This window comes from Balaenoptera physalus (assembly GCF_965194825.1).
Source record: "Balaenoptera physalus genome assembly, chromosome: 4".
NCBI lineage: Eukaryota > Metazoa > Chordata > Mammalia > Artiodactyla > Balaenopteridae > Balaenoptera > Balaenoptera physalus.
In genome coordinates this window covers 114,170,730-114,191,160 of record NC_138891.1, presented here as the reverse complement: position 1 = coordinate 114,191,160, position 20,431 = coordinate 114,170,730, and the positions used below count along the sequence as shown (strand labels likewise).

The window sequence follows — 20,431 nt, the reverse complement described above, 5'->3', positions numbered from 1 at the left end:
TTTAATTTTAAGTAATTTTAATTCAAATTTAAATAGCCTCATGTGGCAAGTGCCTACTATACTGGACAGTGCAAACTTTTGTTTTTGTTTTTCTGTTTTATTTTTAACATCTTTCTTGGAGTATAATTGCTTCACAATGGTGTTAGTTTCTGCTGTATAACAAAGTGAATCAGCTATACGTATACATATATCTGTATATCTCCTCCCTCCTGCGTCTCCCCCCACCCTCCCTATCCCACCCCTCTAGATGGACACAAAGCACCGAGCTGATCTCCCTGTGCCATGCAGCTGCTTCCCACCAGCTATCCATTTTACATTTGGTAGTGTCAAACTTTTGCTTTAAATCTCAGTTCTGCTAGTTAGTATCTGAAGGATCTGGGGATATCTTTTCACCATTCTCTGCCTCAGTTTCCTCATCTGTAAAATAAGAAGTCAGATTTGAAATTATTGAACTGTTTAAAGTTCTTAGCATAGTGCCTGGCACAAAGGAGGCATTGAATAACTTTACAAAAGCCAGGACATGGAAACAACCTAGGTGTCCAACGACAGATGAATGGGTAAAGAAGATGTGGTACATATATACAACAGAATATTACTCAGCCATAAAAAGGAACGAAATTGGGTCATTTGTAGATATGTGGATGGACCTACAGTCTGTCATACAGAGCGAAGTAAGCTAGAAAGAGAAAAACAAATATCGTATATCAACGCATGTATGTGGGATCTAGAAAAATGGTACAGATGAACCTATTTGCAGGGCAGGAATAGAGACGTAGATGTAGAGAATGGACATGTGGACACAGTGGGGGAAGAGGAGGGTGGGACGAATTGGGAGATTAGGTTTGACATGTTTACACTACCATGCGTAAAACAGCTAGCTAGTGGGAACCTGCAGGGTAGCACAGGAAGCTCAGCTAGGTACTCTGTGATGACCTAGATGGGCGGGATGGGAGGGGTGGGAGGGAGGGGGTATAGGTATACATATTGCTGATTCACTTCATTGTACAGCAGAAACTAACACAACATTGTAAAGCAACTATACTCCAATAAAAAAAATAATTTCTTATTATAAGTATCAGTATAGTGGTGATGGTGGTGGTAGTGGTACAGGTATGAGGAGTGTAACAGATGATATAACCCTAGTAGAGCAGGGTTTATAAAAGTTTACCTAGTTTTCCACATGTTCAATGAAAGATTTAAAGACCCTAAAAAATGAGGGTATTTCATCAGAAGTAATATTTTTTGTCACCTCAAAAATAATAATCATAAAGTCTATGTTAATACATATAAAAATATTCATAAAATAATTTTAAGTGAAAAAGAATACAGAATAACATACACACACTCACTGGTTTAAGTATGTAAAATTCACATCTAAAAACCAGCAAACATCAGAGTCATACATCACAATTGCCATCAGTTTGTAAACATATCTCAAACACCTATGAGTTAGGCTGTAAACTGTTACCTCATTTCAGCAATTAGGGAGCTGAAACATTGAAAGTTCACGTGACTCGTCCAAATCAAAGAGTTAGTCATTGGCAAATAGCTCGTAGTTAGAAAGTTAATGCTCTTTCCACTATATATCAATAAGTTTTGAGAGATTAATGCAAGTGATTTTAGATTTTATACATCATTTAATCATCACTACTTCTTCTTACTTTCTAGTAATTAAGAGAAGAAACATTTTCAATTAAATAGGTTATATGAATTTCTATGTTCCTGAGTCAAACGGGATTTGGGGTAGGCCTCAGCTACAGAAAAACAACATTTCAAAGACAACTGCTACTCTACCATATTCTGTCTCATGTTTTATTCTGCCTTTGCCTTTGTTCTGTTTGCAAACAGTAAAGAAAGAAAGTCGAGAAACTAAAGTCAAATAGTTTCCAGAAAATACTCTGCCTATTACCTCTCTTCTTGACTTGATTTGGTAATATGTAAATACTGATATTATCAGCACTCACAATAAGTACAGTTTACCTATGAAGAATGAGTCCATAGTTGTAAGTTGTTTGTACAATATGATGGACTCCAAAATAAAGAAAACAAAACTAAAAATACAGTACCACCACAGCAAACACAAAACCACCTTAAATCTCCTCAGAGACTGTAAGATGAAACTTTTAGAAGTGAATTGGCTACTAGGGATGAATCCCAAATCCACAAATTTAGGAGTTTTGTTTTCATTTTAGTTTAGCAGAAGTTGACATGCCTGATCTATGCTCACAAATATAACCATTCACGATAAGGCCATGTCAAAAGGCACCTAGAAAGTTTTGCTTTCAATTATGAGAATAATAAGAGATATTTGAAAATATTTTATTATAGTTTTCTTTGGCCTTTTTTTATGTATATCCTTACATACAAGTTGCTTTATAAAGTTGCAATCATAAACATATGTGCAAATCTATGTTCTACTTTTTCTATATATTGATTATATTAATCATTATCAAATTCATTACATTGTCTTCACAATCATCATTTAATAGCTCTAATGTATGTAAGAAACTGTAAAAACATTTTAGGTCATTCTAACGTATTGGGGCAGTAGATATATAATATGTATCATAGATAGTGTTAAAGAGTGTGGACTTTTGAGTGAGACAATCTTAATTTTGAATTCTGACTTAACCAACAGCTAGCTGTTCATTCCTTCCTTCTTTGTTTCATTCACTTATTCAAAAAATATCCATTGAGAGTCTACCATGTGTCAGACCTTGGTGGATACTGGTTATATATTTAACTTGAATGGACAGATAAATTCCCTAAATTGGAAGACTCAGATTGTTAAGATGTTAATTCTCCTTAAATTGTTCAATAATTTAAGTGGAATCAAAATTAAAATTCTGATTTTTTTTGTTTGTTTAGGATGTTAAAATGTGTGTGTGTGTGTGTGTGTATTATGTGTATGGAAATTGAAAAGTTGATTTTAAAATTTATAAAAAAATGTAGAGGACCTCTAATAGCCAACCCGAAACAAGAAAGACAAAGTTGGAGACTTACACTACCAGTGTGTAAGACTCAACTATAAAGCTATAATAATTAAGACCATACATACTTGCATAAATAGATTAATGGAATATAATACAGAGAATAGAAGTAGGTCACTACATGCATGCTCATTTGAATTATGATTAAGATGCCACTGCAATTCAGTGGGGAAAGGACTGTCTTTTCAATAAGTGATGCTGAAACAATTAGTATCCATATAAGGGAAGAAAAGGAATTTTGACCCTTATTTTACACTATACACAAAAATGAATTAAAGATAGATTAAAAACTTAAATCTCAAAAGTACAGACAATAAAGATTCCAGAAGAAACACAGGAGAATATCCTCACAGTCTCAAGGTAGATTAGGGAACTAAAAGCACCACGTATAAAAGAAAAAATAATACATTGGTCCTCATTAAAATTAGTTACTTAAGCCTTAAAATCATCATTAAAAGAATGACTGGGAAGAAATATTTATAACACATATATCGGACAAAGACTTGTATCTGGAATACATGAGAAAATGAAAAAAAAAAAGAGAGAGAGAAATGCGTATAGGCATCCACCAAAAGGCAAACAAGATAACTGAGTGCACATGCCCACCCACAGACTTATACAGAAATATTTAGCTTTATTAATAAAAGCCCTAAACTGAAAACAACCCATCAATAAAGGTCCATAAATAAATTGTGAGCTATTTATACAATGGAATACTATACAGCAACAAAAAGGAATGTATATATGTTTATTTTATGTATATATGTATATATACATATGTGTATACAGGTACTGTGTTTTTTTGAAAGCTCATTTTAAGCCACTTTGCTTTTACGAAAGAACTACATTAGTACATGTGCTCACTAATCAAAATAAATCTGAATTGGATTTTCATTTTTATGAAAAGAGGAAATTGCTTCTTTACTTGATGCCATTTCTTTGGCTTACAAAAGGTTTCATAGGAATGCTCTACTTTCGGAGAGCAGGGAAACCTGTTATATACACATATGTATATATTTTTTATATATTTACATGCTTACTTATAGTTTCTTTTCTTCTTACTACTCTCCACCTTACGGTTTGGAGATTTTCTCCATTACTGCGTTTTTATAATATATTTGGCATTAATTAATCATGCTTAGAAGAGTTGATAAATAGAACAAAACCACATTATTAAGAAAAACTTACTCATCATGAATTGTGAGTTGGATTTGTCAACAATTCATCTTATCTCCTTAATATGGAGGAAAGAAAAAGGATGATATTTTACACTAAGAGATTTTAAAATAACTTCGCATTTTCCAAAACATGGACACAGTCCTATGTACAACTACTCAGTGTAAACTTTCCTTGTATAATTGCTAGGCTTTTATGAATGTAATTTGATGCCAGAAGTTTATAGTATAGCCAAGTTAAAATAAGAATGATTTTACATTTAATCATTGTATCTTCATCCTTTTCACATTACACCAAAATTGCTGTAAGAAAGGATACAAGTTGAAAATAAATGCATTTACTGGCACTCTCTTTAGACCCTAAGCCAAACTTGGACATTTTGAAATAAAATGCTCTACTTTACCATCGGTAACTTCCAAATATGCTTTTGTGATGATACTTCCGGCAACATTTAAAGTCTGGCAGATATAATAACCAACATCAGATCGCTGGACATTAGTAATAGTGAGGTCACCAGTCTGGGAGACTGAAAAACGGCTGGATGACTGTGGTGGCTGATATGAGAAAAGCAGATTCTAGAACCCAGAATTTGGGAGGAAAGAATAACAATAGGTTAGTTGCTAGTTTCCAACATGTTGGCATATATATACATATATTTACAAATAGACGTATAAACATTTACACACACACAAACACACATACTTGTGTACGCAAATAAGCTAAATATCCTCTAACACATACCCAGATATAGATGTGCACACACAAGATTTACAAGATTTAATGATCTAGCCTTTAATAGGGTTATTTGAAAATTTAAATGAATTCTAAATATGGATATATGCCTTTATAATTTCAATTTCAAACAATATAAAAGGATATTAGATATCATTAGAATTAAAAGTTTTACATATTTAACCAAAACAAAGTCAAAAGTTTTGTTTCACATAGATGTGCCTATTAGGATTCTAAACTCTAAATCTTTTAATGTATAAAAACAACATTAAAATTTAAACACATTCTGACAAATTAAGTTTAAGAATATCATTTAGGCACCATTATAAGTATGTCTGTTACCTGTCCATTATAAAAGTTCACTAATCTATCAAATTGTTAACAGTTTCTTGTTTTTCTGGTTAAATGGCGAGCACATCTATTATAAATTTTTAATCAGATACTGAATTTAAGAATTCATAATGGAATTTTATTTTTGCAGAAAGTTATCTTAAAAACAAACTCAAGACAAAATGTGATGTTATTCTGTGGTACAAATTTCTCTCTATGAATCAAAATATCATGCTCATTGGAGAGAGTGTATATTTCATGCAAAAAACATATCATGTCATTGTTTTTCATGAAATAAAGAATATCAACATTTCTTCTAATCAAATAAATTTGCTACTTTATAAAAGTTTAGGTGCCTTTTAACATATGTCATTTACAAAGGCTTAACTACTATTGCATGGAAATGTGTCCAATGACAAAATTTTAGGTAACAGTGAGTTATATCATTGAATCAAACCAAACCAAATCAAAATTATTTCAAAGTTTGATATAGATTTTAGATGACAATGAATAATTTATTTAAATAACTAAATGAATCATTTAAATATTACTCTACTAAGAAGAACTGCTAGTGGATTTACTATTATTGCTACACAGATATTCTTATATAATACACTTTCAATTCTTCCTGTTCTACTAAAATATTTTGTTTTTTTCTTGTCTTTAATTTGCTGTCAGCAAATTTAGTCCTTTGAGGCCAAATGAAATGTATTAGAACCAACTGAGGTATTAGAACTTAAATGACAGCCTCTGTACCATAGTCAAGTTGATATTTGCTTACCAAAGTGAAAATTAAAGTGAACTTGATGGCATTGCATACAAATGATTAGTGAGTGCAGTCAGTAAACTACCTGTGTGTTATTTTATGAACATAGTAGAAGCAAGATCATAAAGCAACACACCCAAGGTTGATTTAAGCAAAAAATAAAAGAGGTTAGGAATAACTGTATTGAAAATGAATGAGAATAATTTTTTACAAGTATCAGAAACAAGTAAAGGGAAATGTGTCCATTTACTGAAGAACTGAAGTCACTAAGAGATAAGAAAAAAATTGTGTTTTGGCCGTCATCAAAAAATCTACAAACAATAAATGCTGGAGAGGGTGTGGAGAAAAGGGAACCCTCTTGCACTGCTGGTGGGAATGTAAATAGATACAGTCACTATGGAGAACAGTATGGAGGTTCCTTAAAAAACTAAAAATAGAACTACCATACGACCCAGCAATCCCACTACTGGGCATATACCCTGAGAAAACCATAATTCAAAAAGAGTCATGTACCAAAATGTTCATTGCAGCTCTATTTACAATAGTCAGGACATGGAAGCAACCTAAGTGTCCATCAACAGATGAATGGCTAAAGAAGATGTGGCACATATATACAATGGAATATTACTGAGCCATAAAAAGAAACGAAATTGAGTTGTTTCTAGTGAGGTGGATGGACCTAGAGTCTGTCATACAGAGTGAAGTAAGTCAGAAAGAGAAAAACAAATACTGTATGCTAACACATATATATGGAATCTAAAAAAGAAAAAAATGGTTCTGAAGAACCTAGGGGCAGGACAGGAATAAAGATGCAGACGTGGAGAATGGACTTGAGGACACAGGGAGGGGGAAGGGTAAGCTGGGACGAAGTTAGACATTAGCATTTACATATATACACTACTAAATGTAAAATAGATAGCTAGTGGGAAGCAGCTGCATAGCACAGGGAGATCAGCTCAGTGCTTTGTGACCACCTAGAGAGGTGGGATTGGGAGGGTAGGAGGGAGATGCAAGAGGGAGGGGATATGGGGATATGGGTATACATATAGCTGATTCACTTTGTCATACAGCAGAAACTAACACACCATTGTAAAGCAATTATACTCCAATAAAGATGTTTAAAAAAATCTAAAAAGAAAACTATTTTAAAGTTTCCTATTATTTTTAAAGTGAAAGTGTTTCAAAATTCCCTTTTTAATAAGCTGAAGCCTAATAGTGAACTTAATTTTTAAGACCACAGATCTCTATATTCTAGCTTCAATATATATAGAAAATTCTGGTTTATAAAAATGTATAGAGAGTAGGACTTGATAGCAAATGGTGACCACATATTACAGTTTTCAAAGAATTAGAATATACTGAACTATATCCAATATGACATCTATGTTAAAGAGACTTTCATATATTTTGATGAATCTTTAATTGATAGATATATGATAGATAAAACATAAAGAAGCAAAGAAGACACTTCAGATTCCTGGTGCTTTCAGAAAAATTGCACTGACTAATTATCATCTTTGTTTTAAATGTGTGTAAATCTCTTTTAACATATAATTACAAATATCTGAATAATAAAAGTTATAACTAATTAAGTTGAGAAAAAAAGTAGTTTTTAAAAAAATGTGGCTGAATTGGAAATAAAGGTAAATTTTATACGATAAAACAATTATTATTCTACATACCACCCTGTGTACCAAAACTAGGCAGGGAAAATTTGAGAATTAAAACAAGGTAGGAAATTTTGTCTTCTCTTTTATTGCTGAAACGATTAGGTCACTCAGAGATTTCTCCGTTCTCTTAAAGCGACAGCTACGTGACTAAATAATTTGTTGCTTTTTCTTATATATCTGGCACTCATCTTTACTGATTGAAATATTAGAACAAGGTCATACCTGACTCCCCTCTCTCCTCCAGAAGATAGCTGGTTGAGGATTTCCAGTTGCTTCACACTGGAAAGTTACAGTTCGTCCCAAGGCAACAACCTGGTCACGGGGTTTCACAACAAAATGTGGAGGTTCTGAAGGAGATGAAACAAATTACCCTGAATCAAAAGCATGGAGTCACTGTCTTATTTGAGACAATTTGCTGATATCCCAAGTGCTGCTGTTATTTTATACCAGTTGTTATGTACTCTGTAGATATCCATAATGTACCAATTCTCATCCTTAACCTAATTGAAGCTAAATTAAGTGCACATTCATAGAGTGGAATCGTGTAGTTCTGGAAAGAGGTTTTTTTTTTTTCTTTTTAATTACTTGACCTTCTAAGATTAACTACCTTATTAAAAAGAATTCTTGAACTACAATTTGACCCTTTACATTCAACGTATGCCTGAAATTCGTATGAATAAATATCTTTTCTTATTTAGAGCTGCTAAAAGGTACATGTATGTTAATCATAGACACAAGGACCTCCTGATGTAGGGAAGCCCTAAAATTAATTTAACTCAAAAGCTCCCGAAATGCTACCATGGAAGTTACAACCATTTAAAATCTTCAGTCCAATTACTTGAATAGAAATGAATTTAAAGCAATAGTGGAGTCGAATGCCTCTTTCATTTACATAGGCAAGAGCATGTTCAAACAGAATATATATGGAAATGAGGGCAAATGTGAAACATCTGCTCATCCTGACACTATAAATACTGCCAGCTTTGTCCAAACTGTTGGATTTATACAGACTTAAATGGCCACTTCATCCAGCAGTAAATAGAGTGTCAGAAAATTGTGTCAGTTACATTGAGAACAATGGCAGCTGAAAACATTAGGTGTGCTGATGGGGTCGCTAGCTGAAAAAAATTTTTTTTAAAAGCTTGTTTTGGGGCTGTGCTTTATGATTGGAAAAAATGTGCACTGAACATAAGTCTTTCTACCTACTGTTTACACTTTTCGAATTCATTTGTTATCAGCTGTCTGCAGCGCCTAATTATTCTCCTTTCTTGTCTCAGTTCAAATTGAAGTGAACGTTTCAAGCCAGACATTTAACAGTTTACACAGGATAATCCACTTTTTAAGACTGTTCCATTATTTCTAACCTTTTCCTTAAAAGTACTTTTAGTTACTTACGTCAGTCACTTAGGGTAACTGCTTAAAGTGAATATGAATCAAAAAGTATGTTCAGATTATGTCCACAAGTGCTACTTCTCTGCTCATGAGAATATGACTTCCTTGTTAATGAAGATGAGTATTTGAAAGGGTACTCTTGCTAAATATTTTCTGGTCAATTGTATCTGAGACATATACACAAATATTTATAATATATAATGTATAAATTTATCAACTTTACACATTTGTATGTATACACATATATACATGTGTGTAAAGTGGACTATAAAACCCCTTTAAAAAAGGGGATATGTAAAACAACTTGCATGGTCACAAAACTGAAGAAAGCAATTAGATCTCCTAACTTCTAGATTAGTGTGCTTTCTTCTATATTCCCTTTTTATTTTTAATTGAGGTTTAGTAGAAATTATACCATTTGACTAGAAAATTATAGGAGACCTGAAAAATCAGGTCAAATGCCTTCAAATGTCCCGTAACTTATAGGGAAGAAAATACAAAGTTAGGAGAATAAGTTTAGGTTCAATTTGGTAATGCTGATGTTCTAGCTTATAATTTTTTAAAACTCTGATTGTAATTGACTGGTTTACTCATGCATTTGGCAAACACTATCATTATCCAGGTGTAATAACAGGCGTGTGCACCATTGCCTGAGGATTTTCCTCCACACACATCCATACAGGAGCGTTTGATTCCTTAGTTAAGGGTTGGAATAACCGACATAGAAATCAGACCAAGAAACTGAAAGGACTGACTGGATAATAAACCAAATCCAGAAGAGAGTTTGGTTTGTTTCAATGAAAGAAAACCAAATGATTAATTAAATGAATGGGAAAATATGACTTTCCAATATATGCAGGGAATTTGAGTAGGAAAATCTAAATGTTCAAATCACTTAGACAAGTGAAAACTTCGGGTGGTCTCTTTTCTAAATCTCAGAACTATGTCTAATAACATGTGCCAGAATCCATGTTTCTTTTATAAAACGCCAGCTCTCCTCAAACCTCAAAGACTTATGTGGGAACAAGGGATACAAACCCTTATGCAAACTACATTTATCCTGCAGCAATCCTTCCACACAGGATATTTGCCTGGAAATGAAGTTACTATATCTTATAGGCATATCCTCCAGCCAACATCAACAATGACATCAGCCACGAGGCATGTCTTACAAAAAATCCTTTCCTACATGTATGTTAAATATTGGATATAGACATATCTCTAAGAAAAATTTTAAATGGATTAAATATGCCTTTTTCAATCTTCTATCATCATCACATATCTATTTAGATTGAGAAGGCCAATCACCATATGCATCTGATGTTCATGATAAAATGTTGGACTGTTTTTCAAGGGCTACAATATTTAAACTTGCCATAATTAAACACACATAATCATGCTACTAATATGATGTTCAGTGTTGAAAATATAGAAAATTAGATAAGCAAAGAAAAAAGAAAAGCTACCTATAATTCAGCCATGCGAATTGTACCATATTGTTTTAAAATATTCTCCTACAGTATCACTTGAATGACTGTTTAATGGTCTAAATACAAATTACCTTAATTATTTAACTAATCTATTGCCTTTAAATTTAGATTGTTGCTAATTCCCCCCTTAAACACAATGGTGAGATTTACATCCCTCTCAATTTTATTCAAGTTTATTTCAACTGAAACTCTCTCTGATAGGACGCTTTCCTCCCAAACCTCACGAACACTGAACATCCTTGCCAAACTTAGAATAGAATCTCCTCTTAATTGGCACTTTTATATTAGTGAGGTTAAACATTTATATTCACGTTACCTTGTCATTGATCTCCTATTTGTGGTGGATATTGTGTTCTTGCACTTAACTTTTTTTTTAAATTTATTTTATTGAAGTATAGTTGATTTATAATTTTGTGTTAATTTCTACTATACAGTAAAGTTGTTCAGTTACACGTAGATATACATTCTTTTTCATATTCTTTTCCATTATGGTTTATCCCAGGTATTGAATATAGTTCCCTGTGCTATACAGTATTCCCCTTCTAAATAAAAGGGCAGGGTATGGGTTATAGGTTATAAGGGCTGGAATGCTAGAAAAGATTAAAAACCTTCTATCTCAATGGTGTACAAACTTTTTTTGTCTTCTTAAGCCATGAAACTTCCCCTCCAAACAAATTCTTCCTCAAAGATCTAATTCCTAAATAGATAACAGCTTGGGGACAGGAGAGGGGGTTCCATGAAGTGGCTTCTGAAGCCATTTCTGGGGGTCCCTCTACTTTAGGTAGTGGTTCAAATAACATCAGCCTAATCCAAACACTGCCTTTTAAATTGTGCTTAACTTTTTGATTTCTAAGAACTAAGGATAAGCTAAAATTTTATCCACTTCTCAAAAATGCTGTAGATACATTTTTCCATTTATTAAAAGTCTTTCTAATCTAGTTAGGCATTTTTGTTGTTCTATCAATAAAATTATATAATATAGATTACATAACACATACGAAATTATATTATAGAAATAATCACTCTATTTTCATCCTGTATTTTGCTTTTATTAAATTTTAACCCATCTATATTTTTGCATATATAGAAAGCTATTTTTTTCTAATAGCTCATTATTGCACCACCATTACTGAACAATCCATCCTGTTATCTGTATTAGTATGAAATGACATCTTTATAATATGTGTATAGCTTTTTAACTTAAAACATAGAGAGACTCTTTTAGGGTCAAAATTATTCCCTGGAACACCATACAAAATTCTCCAAAAATGGTGCTCCAGCATCCTTAAAGTGTGTGAATGGACCTTCCCCAAAGTACTGATCATGAAAGTACTTAGAAACCTTTATTTATATGAGGACAAATTGTTCATCAAAGCAAACTTTGATAAATTTTAGACACATCATGTGGTTATTTCTTACATAAAATGAAATGATTCTGACACATAGAAATGAAAATGAGTGCAAACAGCCCTATGTGCAAGGTTATTCACCAGCAGGACTTTTAATGACTATTATTGAATAACAGTTACAAAAAGACAGACATGGATTCATAAACATATTTTGGACCCCCCCAAACCCAAACTGTCCTCTGGGCACCTATTTTTCTTCATTTGTTTATCTTGTGAGATATAAATTGAAATAGTACTTAATCAAGATAAAGTCCTATCACTTTTTACTCATTTAAAAAGAGAAAAAATAAAAGGATGCAGATCACACATCATTTAATAAGACATAAAGTTAGCAACCCCATTACCTTTACTCTTTGTCACAGTTACCCATACTTCCTGCAGACTTTATTCTGTGCAGTCTGTCTTTGTGGCCAATGACAAGTGAAACATGGAGGCTGATTGGTTGAAGGAGATGGAAGGGTATGGATGGAAAGGGGAAGAGAAGTTCCAGTCACAGTGACACGATGATTAGAAGATGGCCAATAAAATGTCAACTTACCAGACCCAACTAAAACAAAGCAAAAAAAGAAAACATGGAATAAATAAAAATAAACAGAAAATGAAACAGAAGAAGTAATAAGATTTGACTTAACAATGATCTTTCTTTTAAAATAAAATGAAGAGCACATTAATATTTGGATACATGGCTCATACTGTCCATGAATGAATATCTGTTAGCATTTCCAGCATCATCATAAATCATTTAAGAAAAATAGAAATGAATCTTAAAATCTCTGCTTTGATTAAATGGCAGAGCTACAATGAATGATACCTATGAAATTATAAAACACTTTTCAATGACTTTACATTTTGCTACCAGGATTAGATAACTATATACGTAATGGGTTTAAAAACACACTATAAATCTTAACTGCTAATGCTACATAGAATAGAAATCAAGCATCTTAAGGATAAAGAAGTGTTAAATCCTGTAACTCCACCATCAGATTAATTTTAAAAGGTTCATGCTGCCAATGATATTCTATTAAACCCATGCTTCTCATACTTGAATAAGCATAAGAATCACCCTAAGATCTGGTTAAAATACAGGTTATGATTGTATAGGTCAGAAGTGTGACCAGGGATTTTGCAAAACCCAGGTTCTGCTGGTTCAGGACAATAGCTTGAGTAGCACGGTTAAAAAAAGGTATTACATTTGAATTCTTGCATATTTTTTTTGAATTCTTGCATATTTTTAATTGAGAAAGCACACAGGAAAAATGTAAACACATTATGGAAACAGAGAAAACTTTATAACACTAATAAACTTATAATCACATTACCTGTTTTCAATGCTGAAACATTGGGTATTTTAACATAGAAAGCTCAAGTATTACATATTTAAAATACTGGAAAGCAATTGTTTTGCTCTTTTAGAAACAAAGGTAATTACCGTCAAATGCAGAGCTTTTCCGTAATAGCCCAGTAGACATCCACAATACATTCTACTCAAATAAATAATGTTCGTGTCTTTCAGCAAGTCACAACTAATTAGACTTGATATACATTCCGGTACTTTAAATAAATGAACTATGCCAAGCACTGCTGCTGCGAAATGGTAGCTTTAAAATGGAGAGAGGAGGTCTCTTGCCTATTGTTACCACGTATGCAAAATTTAAAGGTAATTCAGAAGCACATTTTAACTCACACGTTCCCTTTAACGTGAGTGAAATAAATTGTCTACTTTTCACTCTAAGGTAAAAGCTCTAAGCATAGGGGGCTTCCCTGGTGGCGCAGTGGTTGAGAATCTGCCTGCCAATGCAGGGGACACGGGTTCGAGCCCTGGCCTGGGAGGATCCCACATGCCGCGGAGCAGCTAGGCCCGTGAGCCACAACTACTGAGCCTGTGCGTCTGGAGCCTGTGCTCTGCAACAAGAGAGGCCGCGATAGTGAGAGGCCCGCGCACCGCGATGAAGAGTGGCCCCCGCTCGCCGCAACTAGAGAAAGCCCTCGCACAGAAACGAAGACCCAACACAGCCAAAAATAAATAAATAAATAAATATTTAAAATAGTGTGGGACAAAAAAAAGTATTAAAAAAAAAAAACCTCTAAGCATAATTTTTCAATCATGCAGGCAAGAAAAGTTAAAAAAAGCATATTCTCATTTGCTCAGGCATAATGTTTATCATAGCATAACTATGCTATCCAGATTTGAAAACAAACAGAGGATGGGACTTGCTTACATTTCTCATAACCTTAAAGATGATGTCTTTTAAGTGACAGGAAGAAATGTTCAGAAACTACAAGAGAGAGAACCTGACAACTGTAGCAACAGAACTTTGCTTTGAGAAAACAATAAGTCATAAAATTATCTTTTGGGTAATCTGAAAATAAATTTGATCCCATTAGACTGATGCAGTTAAAATCAAGCCTTATTTGAAGTCAGGAGATCAGAGGAATGATTCCTAAATAGTTTCTAGTCATGTATTTTCAGTAATTTAAAATTTCTTAAACAGTTTCAAAAATATTTAACATGTTAGAAACCAAAAAAATCACTGGGAAGCAGCTCATTTAAAATTTTAAAAAGCACTTTTCCCTTGCCTATAGGTTTTACCAGCAATTGAACCATAGCAGTTGAATCTTTTAATTAAAATCCAGTGTGTTTAAGAATGTTAGGCTAATGCATTTGCATATCACATCAATGACAATTGATAACTTGTAAGGTTTTTCATAGTCTATTAAGGACCCTAAAACTTATCTAAAACAACATCTAACACAGAAGCTCCTAAAACATCAGAGGTTTTTGAGAGGACCCTATCTTGAATGATCATTTAAGCTTTTAACAACCATGATTATCAGGAAGTGATTCTTCTTATCTAAATGAAAACCTGCCCATCACAATTTCATTTGTTCGAGTTTAAGTAAACAAATAAATGCCATTTACACCCTCCATATAAAATCCTTTTTCTCATTTGAAGAAAATTATCATCCCAAAATTTCTCTTCTGGAGAAAAAATGATAGAAATTTCTTTAAGTTTTTCTCAGATTTCCCCTTTCTCTGTATTTCTCTCAGGGTCAGATCAAAGGATTTTTTTTTTTTTTTTTTTCCATACAGAAAGCAGAGATCTTCTACACAACAGGCAGTGCCTATTATTGTCCGGTTAGGAAAGTCCAGAAAGAATTAGAAAAAACAAGAGTCATTTGGATCCTGTTCATTCATTATCCTCTAAAGCTCCTGGTTTATGGGCTGCTTCACTCCCACCCTCCACATAACTCGTCTCAACTTTTTTTCTGCTTTAAAGGCTGGGAGCACCTCTATCCCAGCTCCCCTTTCTCCCTAAGAAAGACGAAAAGCCTGTCTGTCTCTATCTCTAATAAAACAATAAAACAGTAAAATGTTAGCTCTGGAAGTGACCTTAGAACTTATCAGTCTAACCCTATCTTTTTGCATGAGAAAACGGAGAACCTAAATTGTTAAATAACTTTCTCAAGGTCACAGATGACTAACCAAAGGCTGTCTTCCAGGTCTCTCGACTAAATCCAAGTCTGTACAAATTTCCCTACCAGTTAATCAGTTTGGGGAGAACTATATGCAATAGGACACAGAATCTATTTGATTTTACATTTAAACTATCATAAACTGTTTAATCTAAAATCATTACTACCTACACATAAAAATAGTTTTAAAGAATTCCTCATGACATTAAAAAATCTTTAAAGAATATTTAGCTAGAGTTTTAAAAAGACATGGGAAACTAACAGGTGAGAAGAAAACAGACTTAAAGCCTCTTAAGAAGTTCACCTTTTTGGAAAAAAATGTAATGCAATCATTTCTTAAGGGTGAACCAATTTTAATCATTTCTTGTCTTGAACTCACTATAAATTGAATAAAATACTACTCTTTCGAAGCATGAGAATAATATCTTAACAAAAATACTTTTTAAGGTAAATGTGTCAAATAGGAAGGTAAAAAAAACTTTAAAAAATAAATATATATTTTTAAGAGGAAGAAACCTTACTAGTTTTTTTTTAACATTGCAACATTGTGCAGATTACAATCCATCTCCAGGAACAGCTTTAAATTTCCTTATATTGGAGGGAGTTTGGAAAGGCGTGAGGGATTAGAGAATTTGCCACAAAGTTGAGTTTGTATACAAAGCATACTGTTTTCACCTAGATTTTATTTTCTTGGGGTTGGGTGGGGGAGGAAGGGAAGTTAATCAAAGTCTAATATATATATATATATATATATATATATATATATATATATATATATATATATATATTACATATATATAATACACGTTAATTATATAATTTTATAAAACTCTGGTTCTCTTTTGAGTCTAAAAAAGAAAAAGAATAGCTTTCTTCCAAATATTTGGAGATATACAAACATTATACACTTGACTAACAGTTTTTAGAAAAAGAACTGTTCAAAAAGTTTGGGAGAATTTAGCCTCTTGCTCTCTCTCTGTCTCTCTCTGTCTCTCTCGTCTCTCTCACAAACACACACACACATATACACACTTCGAATAAGAGATTTTCTTCCTCATTTGAATGTGTCATCAAAGGGCTCCAGATTATCTAATTAGTTTGAAATCTTTTGTATTCTAAGAATGTACATTGTCCAGACAATAATTTCTAGGTATAAATGAGAAGAAGCTAAGAGAGAAAAGAAACAAAAATGAAAATAAGGAAGCAAAGAAGGAAAGAAGGGAGGGAGGGAGGAAGGGAGAAAGAAAAAACTCATTTCTTCTATCTGCTTGTCATATTCAGGAGACATGAGTCAGAAAGATGATAAATGTTTGAAAAAATTATACAGAAGCTGGAGGAAGAGGCTTTTTTTTGGTCTGAGAAAATAAGGTAGCCGGACAGATACTTAAGAAATCTTCAGATTATGTCTAATAAATACAGGGACCAGCCAACCTTAATAACTACTTAGGCCAGAAGAGAAGAAGATAATGGGCCTAAATAATAGCATGAACGACTTAGGAAAAGTATAGAAAAGAAGCAGTTAACAGTAAAGGTCACTGAACCATGAATTGGTTGCCAACTGTGATGTCTCTAGAGGTCTTTAAAAATGGGATTTATTTCCATTTGGCCACAACAGTTTAGCTATATAACGCTGTCTGGTAAAGAAATAGAGTAGTTGACTCTTAAAGTGCTTTCTACGCTATGATTTTAAGACTATGGAAATTCAGAGGTAAAGCAAGACAACAGATATACCCTTTGCTTGCAATATTTTTCCTTCAGATTATGTATACCCAAATGTATACTCTAGTAGAAAATGTCCTGGAAAATATTCTTTTCAGTTAATATTACCTAAAGTTGATGAAGTACTTTATACACATAGCTCATATGATAAATCCAGGAGATAGCAGAAAATTCCAAGAAAGTAAAATATTTGCATGATTAGCACAACATTAAAATTACAATTTTGGTATTTCCACATTGAAATCTCAATTTTTGAAGCATAATGGCAAAAATATTTGAGTTTATCCTTACAAATTAAAGTACTGAGATTCTTCGCTATTAGCAATGGGCTATACAATTATTTGTACTGTAATGACAGAAGATTTCACAGTATCTGGGTCTAAAATAATTTAAGTATTCTAAACTCTTAGAATGGCCCTATAGAATATTTCATAGTTAAGCAAATTTACAAACAGTAGGACCAACCCTACTAGCAAATATCAGAGAACAGCAGCTTTCTTAAATGGGCTACAAATGAAATCACCCTGACTATGGAATTCTGCTAATTCATTTTCATTATTAGTAGCTAAATTGTAGTGAATCCCTAAATTGATGTGATTTTTTTCATTCTCATACACAGTGCTTTTTGAACAGCAGGGCTCAATTAACAAATCTGACAGACTAGAATTGTAAATACCACATTCCAGAAGAATATGAATGGAGTAAAGTAATGAGTTACAAGATTTTTTTGAGAAGAAACACATTTTTATTAAAACAGAGGAACACTCAAATTTTTAAGTAGTGGAGTATCTATATTTGAACTGACAAATCCCAGTCACTGGTACACCAGGGAAATTATATGCATAGATACTCATGAATGATAATATCTCTAACAATTAAAAACCCTCAAGATATTTTAATACTAGGTATGATTTCTTTTTAGGGAAAAGATTGAGTTTAACATAAAAGCCTGTCATTACATCTTTCAACTTTTCAGACATAAAAATAGAGTGATTAAGAGGAACATTTTTAGAATATATTTAATGGATACATAAAATACCATGAACTTTTCCCCTCCACTCAAATATCTCACTTTATTCTTTAGATCAGTGGTTCTGAAGACAATTCTGATTGTCACAACTGAAGGGGGGGCTGTTTCCGGCATCTACTAGGCAGAGGTCAGGGATGCTGATAAACATCCTATAACGCACAAGACAGCTTCCCACAACAAAGCATGATCCAACCCAAAACGTCAGTAGTGCCAGGACTGAGAAACCTTGCTATCTGCACAAAATACCTTGCACTATGCCTGACACATTACAGGTACTCAGAAAAAGTTAATATTCTTCTTCTTTTCCTTCTGCTTCTACAAATGTCCCCACTGTCCCCAAAAGCAGTTATTAAATGGTGCAACTTAGTTATTTGCCTGCTAAAGAGTCTGAGATTGAAATGCAGCTACCCGGCAATCTATGATAACGTGTATGCCACCAGACGTAGGATCTCAGGATCATAATTTTGGTGGTAATACTCCCTAAGACAATTTAGAAAGCCAGAAACCTAGATCTTTCCTCTCCTTCTTCCGAGAGATACACAATTCATTACCAATTGCATAGTTTTTATTTCATAACTATTTCTCCATTCCATCCACCTCTTTCTATCTTTATTGCCACCACCCTGGACAAGTTATCCACCAGCATTCACCTGAACTAATGTCTTGTTTTTTTCCATTCCAACCTCACAATTCAGCCACAATGATTAAAAATAAACTAATCTGATTATAGTACTTTTTTGCTTAAAACCCTTCAGTATGGTCCCATTGCTCTTAAAATAGAGAGCAAAATCTCTAACATGACCTCATTATGTACCTCTTCGGTGTCTTCTCATAGCCCTTCCCCGCCTCCACCTCCCTATCTTAGTCCCATAGATTTTCTTCTCATCCTCGAGTACATCTTGCTCCATCTTCCTTCTGCTTCTGTTTATGCTGTGCCCTGGGATCCTCCCCCTTTTAATTCCTACTCACCCTAGCCCTCAGCTCAAAAACAAATACTTCTTCAAGGAGCTACCTCTAAATTTGATACTAAATCTTATCGGAATGCTATATGTTCTCACAGCAACCTTAACTTTTCTCCTTGAGCACTTACTATAGTTTTAAATTATACATTTGTGATTATTCTATAAATGTCTGTCTCTTAAACTAGCCTATAAGCTCCATGTGGGCAAGTATTTAACCATTTTGTTTGCCATCATTTCTCTAGAACTTATCAAGTTGAGGACATTATTCACATTGTAAATATCTGTTGAAAGCGTGAACACATGACAATAATGTCCCCATCGCCCAGTTGAAAGCACTTTCTTCCTCCCTGGCCTATCTGTACAAATCTACTTTTCATATTCTGCTGATGCTGTAGACATCTGTGTATATCTCTCTTTATCAATAGGCTGTAATAAGCTCCATGAAGGCAGGCTCCGTGTCATATTACCTGTGCATCCTTCACAGTGCTTAGCATATTGTTTTATACACAGAAGGTGCTCAAGAATTTGTTTAGTTGAAAATCTGGAACCCTTACCTTCAAATGGCATAATTCTGGAGGGTCAGCGTTAAGGTACAAGATGGCATAATGATAAAATTATTCAATAATGATAAAATTAAACAACTTTGGATCAAGATTCTCTGCAAAATCAATCAGATCTATCCTGCATAAATCACATAACCTTTCTACATCTCAGTTTAATAAAGAGCCATCAATGTTAGCTAACTATGTGTCAGATCATACACTAGAAACCTTCTCAGCAACTCTGTAGAAAAGAGTTCAATATGCCAATTTTGCAAAGGGAGAAATGTGAAAATTAAGTAATTTTCTTGAGGTCACACATCAGGTAAGACATGGAAGATTGGAGCTCAGGTCTGTCCAGCTCTTTAAATCCTTGCTATTTTTACTACCTTGCATGACTTGTTTGTTTGAAATTTTTTAAAAAGTGTTAAATCTTATTCTAATGTAAATTTGGTTCTGAAATCTTTTGGCTCCATGACCTAAGCGAAGTAACTTTCAGTAAGACATTATTCACAAAGTAAATCATCAACATAATGAAAAGGCAACCTACTGAATGGGAGAAAATATTTGCAAATTATATTTCTGATAAGGGGTTAATATCCAAAATATATTAAAAACTCATACAACTCAATAGCAAAATACCAAATAATCTGATTAGAAAAATGGGTAGAGAATCTGAATAGACATTTTTCCAAAGAAGATATATAGATGGCCAATAGGCACATGAAAAGATGCTCAACATCACTAAC

General features: G+C 33.3%; 1 protein-coding gene across 1 annotated transcript in view; it reads right to left on the bottom strand.

Annotated features, from left to right (window-relative positions):
* Positions 1-20,431, bottom strand: part of ROBO1 (roundabout guidance receptor 1) — a 913,964-nt gene that overhangs the window by 75,307 nt on the left and 818,226 nt on the right. The window contains exons 8-9 of the mRNA XM_082460666.1: positions 7,887-8,011; positions 4,570-4,741 (exon numbers count right to left, since the gene is read on the bottom strand). Coding sequence (XP_082316792.1) covers positions 4,570-4,741; positions 7,887-8,011 — 297 coding nt within the window. The remainder of the gene's footprint in view (positions 1-4,569; positions 4,742-7,886; positions 8,012-20,431) is intronic.